Source organism: Falco rusticolus, chromosome 8 (assembly GCF_015220075.1).
Source record: "Falco rusticolus isolate bFalRus1 chromosome 8, bFalRus1.pri, whole genome shotgun sequence".
Lineage (NCBI taxonomy): Eukaryota > Metazoa > Chordata > Aves > Falconiformes > Falconidae > Falco > Falco rusticolus.
Window position 1 is genome coordinate 32,473,650 of NC_051194.1, and position 6,021 is coordinate 32,479,670.

At 57.4% G+C, this 6,021-nt stretch overlaps 1 protein-coding gene across 1 annotated transcript; it reads right to left on the reverse strand.

The window, feature by feature from the left end:
* Nucleotides 1-3,698: 3,698 nt before the first annotated feature.
* Nucleotides 3,699-5,759, reverse strand: C1QL2 (complement C1q like 2). Its single transcript, XM_037397838.1, has 2 exons — nucleotides 4,830-5,759; nucleotides 3,699-4,493 (listed from the first exon to the last, which is right to left on the reverse strand). Exons 1-2 carry the CDS (start codon nucleotides 5,466-5,468, stop codon nucleotides 4,314-4,316), a joined length of 819 nt encoding a protein of 272 aa, XP_037253735.1. The 5' UTR covers nucleotides 5,469-5,759; the 3' UTR covers nucleotides 3,699-4,313.
* Between the last annotated feature and the right edge of the window lie 262 nt (nucleotides 5,760-6,021).

The window sequence follows — 6,021 nt, forward strand, 5'->3', positions numbered from 1 at the left end:
ACTAAGACACAGGATCTTAGCAGGAATTTTTCCCAACCACAATAAAGACAAAAATGGCATGTTACAAAACAAAGGTATTTAACACAAACATCTTAGATTTAAAATAGATTTATGTGCTATTTCGCCTCTGTCTGCCACAGACCCCTTTTAATATAATTAGTCTGTGGTGTAAACAGAAAAAGATCACAGCAGCATTCCCCAAACCCACCCTCCCTACTTTGTGAGTTGACAGATTAAACCCATCCAGGCACTGTCAGCCACTGAAGGAGCCAAGCACGGAGAAAAGCAGGCGTTAAACCACCGAGAAAAATGCCCAGAGTGCGTTTCAAAAGCAGTAATCCCAAGACCAAAGCGTGGTTCAATGTATGTGCGTAAACCCATGAGGCACAAACAGCAGCGCTTTGCTTTTCCAACAGCAAAAGGGCAGGAGGAGAGCCCAGACGTGTGGCTGCCCTGCCCTGCTGCGGGCCAGTGTGGCCCATCAGCCCAGGCCCTACTCCACAAGGGGATGAGCATCAAGGAGGAAACCTGTAGACCCAGAGCCTGGAAAATACAGAGGGACCGGACTTTGCACGGGACACCAGACACCCAGCTGCTCTGGCAGCACGGGTTCCTCAGAGAACTCTTCCAGTACACTGGCCCCAGCAGCTAACCTGCTTCACTCAAGTCAAAGCAGGATTTCCTCACCCAGCTCCCAGAGACTTGCCAGGAGCTCCCCAAGCCAATGAAGGTCAGATCAGAAGGAAGCAAGTGCCCAGCCCCAAGCCTGCTGGCCTGCGGGAGAGCAGAGGAACCTCAACGCCTTCCTCCAGGAACAGCTGCAGACATGGGGTGGCTGGCATCCCTCTCAGGGCTCTCAGCAGCATCCCCGTTTCCATGGCATTTTCTGTGCTTGGATGTCTCCCTGCTCCCCTTTTGTCCAGGGAACTCTTCCATGGCCAGTGCTGCTCAGGCACAGTACAAGGTCAAGGATTCACAGTAGCGCAAAGATCGGGGATTTGTTGCTGCAGTATCTAAGTTGCTTTGAGAGAACAAACGCCTATCTATGTTTTTTATCTTAGCATTTTTATTATTTTAACTTGAGCATGCAGCTGGGCACAAAACAGAAGTATCCTTTGTCTAAAATGCCAACCTTCCACTCCTTTCAGGGAGGCTTCCCTATTTGAAGCACATCCCATCACCAGACAATTTTTAAAAGCATTTGTTCTACTCATCAAGTAAAATAACACCTCTGAGGGGTCAGACCTCCAGAGCAGATGCTGGCTAATGGTTGTCTGCGATGCCAGTATCATTTGGGAAAGCCAGTCCCAGGGAAAGCTGAAGCCAGCCTTGGAACACACATTGATTCTCCTCCTCTGATCCAAACCAGAGGACCAGGGTATCCCTGCTACAAACAGCCCCTTCTCCTTGTGCCGTGGAACATACAGAACCCGAAGACCAGATCTAAAGGGAGGAGGACTCCGTCAAAGCCCAAAGGGTTACAAGCCCACCACGGGCTGCTTGCTCTCACCCAGAGCCACCTGCAGCACAGGGACTGCCATCCCCATCCGCAACACTGCCTCTGTTTTTCTGGACAGCTGCACCGCCAAGCACTGAAGTTTTTCATCTCCCAATTGCTTTTCCTTGTGTTACTTCAGAAAAAAACCCCAACCCACACACTGAGCTACTACCAAGATGACTGGGATGAAGGAGCCTGTCCAAGCACAACTGCCGCAGATGCTGGGTGAGAGCCATCAACCCCCCACAGAGGCAATCTCGGAGGACCCTGCAATGAGGAGAGGAAACAAAAAAGCCTGCGAGCAGCCGAGGGAGACGTTCATTTTATCGATTGTGTAAACTGTCAGTGGAGTGGCAATGAGCAATTTTTTTTTTTCTATCCTGGGGAATAATCCAGCCTGATAATTAGTACATAAGAGATAAGTGGAAAATGAGACATCTAGCGAGGGTGGTTCAAGCCTCCTCATGACATTGATAATGTGCAGATACATAGATCACTGTCGGGGCAAACCGCCACTGTGAGCCTGTGTCTTCCCATTGCCTCATCAATCCATCATCCGCTTAGCTACTGACACCTTGGCAGGCACACACCGCCAGCCCTGCATTTGAATTGCAAGGAGCAGGCTCCACCAGGGAATACAGATTTAAAAATCTAAGATTCAAATTTGTTTAAGTATTGTGAACAGCAATTCCCTTGCAAGGCATCTTCATTGCCCTTTTGCCAAGGGGGAACAGTTGGGTCTTTGTTAGAAGTACAAATTGCTTCTTAATGCAAAGGATAAAGCAGAGCCCAGGCACCTCCTTAGAATTCCTCCTGGCTCCTGCTAATGCTGCTGCATGTCAATTTTAATTTTTTGAAATTTAAACCGAGGGCTTTGTGTCTAAGCTCCATTTCGTCAGAGGGGAGGGGAGGAATAGTCAAAAAGGATTACGGATCTGGGGGGAATTGAGGATCCATAGCAATTATACTTCATTTGGGTCTCAGACACTGATTTTAATCATATTCTAAATAGCACAAATCGACAAGACATTAGAGATTGAGAAGTGTCTAACACATGTACCTCATCATGAACTCTGCTTCCCTCAGCTGGGGCATGTTTGAGGACGGGATGAAGGGAGGAACTGCGCTCTCTCTCTGACCCTCCTCTTCCAGCCAACGAGAAGACAATACCCACTGAGGACTAGGTAGGAGACAGAAGAGACCGTAAGAGCTCAGTCATCACCGGGCTGCCCCAAAGTGGGGCTGGAACAAGTCCATCCCAGCTGTGGTTCCCTTTCCTCCTGCAATGTCAGGGCAGGGGCAAAGCTCCAGCCATGGCAGAGCCTCTGGAGTCCAGCTCCTGCCTCTCTTACCTGTGCAGCTGCATTAATGCTGCAAAGGGCAGTAAGCTGACAGGGAGGTAAGACCTTCAGGAGGGAAAAATGAAATTACAAGACAGCAAAACAAAAGCTTTTGTTCATCAGCTTCACTCTTTTAGCTTCAGCAGAGCAACCCGTTAACCCAAATGGAGGAGGTTACCTGCTGAGGTGATGATGAAAGATGCACCCCTCCACCAACGGGTCAGAACCACACGCACTAGTTACACACCTGTGCGCTCTTCAAAGGACCTGGAGTGGTTGGGGTTTACCGAGGACCAGCAGGAGAAAACCTTTCCAAATGGTCTGAATCCGCCAGTCTCCAGTGAGCTTTCTCTCCCAGCCCATCTCAGGGACTGTGCAGACCCCCCTACGGTCAGGTGCCATTTCCAACCCATACACACACTGCACGTGCAGGGGTTTAGACAGACTCTCTCCCCCGCTGCCTGACATTCATCAGGTGTGTTACAGACACATGGCTTCCCCTAACCGCTCGCTGATTGAACCACTTTCCCTGTACTTTACTAACCTCTGGATCAGGCTCAGACCCACTAAACCTGTTTACACTTAGATCTGCTCCACACCCCCACTTCCGCCTCTTGATGACTGTGTGCCTTCTTTTTGCAAAACTGCGTAAATGTGAAGCTTTTTTTCCTCTCCCTCTGCTTCTTCCCAGCCCCCTTGAACAACAACCAAGACCCAGGCACGGTGCCCCATCTGAACTTCACATTTTGTTGCAAACCTAAGGGACTGAAGTGACCCCCTCCTTTACCTCCCACCTTCCCGTGGCACCACCACAGCACTCCTTTGCAGCACTGGAAGAGACAGAAAGCAAGAAGGCATTGTCTAAAAACATAATTTAATGTGGTATTTTGGTGATTGTGGTCAACGATTGGATTCTTTTGCAGACAGGAACAAGTTTGACATTAATGACAACCATCATTCAAATGAGCATTGCATTGCACAGAAAAGAAAAGTTTACACTTGACCCCATACAAACAAAGCAGCAGAGGAAAAACCAGTTATGGTCCAGTCCCGCCTCGTGAATAGTCGACCTGGAAATTCATCATCATAATTAATACTCATTGATGAAAAAATGTGGTGGGTTCAAACACTGTGCGCGGCACAGTCCCAACTGTAGTTACACCCCCTGGGAACCGCTCGAGAGTTGCAAGCTGCCGAGCTCCTCGTGTGACACACACAACACCGGGGCTGACAAAGGGAGAGGCTCAGGGGAAACGGGGCAGAGTAAGGAAGGGGATCGCTTTGTTTCACGTCTATTTTGTTTCCACAGGGATTAAAAAAAAATAATTAAAAAAAAATGCAAAGTGGTAATGAAGCTAAAGTGACCTGTGGAGACAGCTGACACCAGCAGGAACTGCGGCACGATGGGGTACAGAAACGCCGACCACCCCACGCGCATCCGTGGCGGGGCCAGTTGTGTCGCATCGCTCATTGTGTTAATCAGGGTATAAAAGAAAGCCAGAGAAAGTGCTGTACTTATTGTTGTTGCCTCCGTGCGCCTTGCCTCCGTCCAGCTTGACATACACCTCGTCGCCGGAGTCCAGATGCAGCACCACGCTGTTGCTGGCGTAGTCGTAGTTCTGGTCTGCGTCTTGGGCGATGGCACTGGCCCGCACCTGCCAACACAGCCGCGGGGCATATCAGCCCCCCTCCCCCCCCCCCCCCCGAGCCCCTCCATCAGCACCACCACCCCCCGACGTCCCCTCTTCCCCAGCCCCTCCGCTACCCCCGCGGCCCCCCTCCCGCCCCCCTCCTCGCTTCTCCTTCCCCCCATCCCGGCAGGAAAGTTCGCAAGTCGGGAGCTCGGAGTTCGCGGCGAGAGCGGAGCCGCTGCCCCGGGCGCACCGCCGCCCGACGGCGGGGGGATGCCCCGGCGGCTCCGTGCCCCTGCGGCCGGACGGGACGGGACGGGGCGGGGAGGGGAGGCCGAGCGGGGAGCGGCGGGGACCCACCTGCCCGTTCTTGCAGAGGTCGGCCCACATGCTGGTGCCGTCGCCGCCGCGCATGAGGATGTGGTAGGTGAAGAAGTAGATGCCGCGCACCTGGCAGGTGAACTTGCCGCTGGCCGGGTCGTAGTGGTTGCCCAGGTTGGTCACCACGTCGTCGAACTTGAGGACCTCGTAGCCTTCGTGGGGGCTCTTCAGCCCCACGTAGAAGGCGATGCGCGGCCCGCTGAAGGCGGCGCTCAGCCCGCCCGCCGCCTCGCCGCCCGCCGCCGCCCCGCCGCCGCTCCCGCCGCCGCCCGCGCCCGCCAGCGCCAGCCCGGGCAGCCCCGGCTTCCCCGCGTCGCCCCGCTCCCCCGGCGGGCCCCGCGGCCCCGGCGGCCCCGGCTCCCCGGGGGGTCCGCGGGGGCCCGGCTTGCCCGGCCGGCCCGGCTCCCCCTTGGGTCCCTGGACGAAGGGCGGCGGGGGGTTGGCGCCCAGGTCCTGCAGGGCCTCCACGGCGGCGGTGCTGCCAGGGCCGGGCGGCCGCCCGCCGCTGTACGGGTCGCAGATCATGCGGCAGGTGCCCATCATCTCGTAGTGGGCGCCGCTCTCGGCGGGCGCCTGCAGCAGCAGCAGGGGCACGGCGACGAGCAGGGCGACGGCCATGGCCAGGGCGAGCCCGGCGGCGGCCAGCAGCCGCCTCCTCCGCTGCCAGAGCCGGGCGGCGACGGCGAGCAGGTCCTCCTTGCCGTGCGAGGCAATGGTGGCGCGGGGGGCCGGCCGCTCCCTGCGGGGGACGGCAAGAAAAGGCGGTGAGACCCCGCCGCCGGCGCCTCCCCGCCCGGCCCCCGCCTCAGCCCGCCCGCCGGCCGGCCGCTCGCCCCGCCATGCCGCCGCCGAGAGCCGCCGCCGCCCCGCTCCGCTCCGAGGGGACTCGGCGCCCCGTCCGCCCGGCGGGGCTGGGCCGGCGCGGGGGCGTCGCCGCGCCCAGCGGGTGCCCGGCTCTGCCCCTCGCCCCCGCCCGGCTCTGCCCCTGGCCCACGCGGGGGGCCGGGCCCGCCCGCCCCCGTCACCGCCCCGACGTGGGGGGCGCGGAGCCGGGCGAGGCGGGGCGGGCGGACCCACCTGCGGGGCCGGGCGCGGGGGGCCGGGGCGCAGCCGCCTGGGGGGTCCTCGGGGCTCCGCCGCTGCGGCCCGCGGTGCGCCCGTCTGCCGCCAC

Coding starts and splice junctions, on each gene's coding strand:
- C1QL2 (XM_037397838.1), bottom strand. CDS start 5,468: ATGGCCGTCGCCCTGCTCGTCGCCGTGCCCCTGCTGCTGCTGCAGGCG. Junction 4,494..4,829: donor ACCTCTGCAAGAACGGGCAG/GTGGGTCCCCGC, acceptor CTGTGTTGGCAG/GTGCGGGCCAGTGCCATCGC.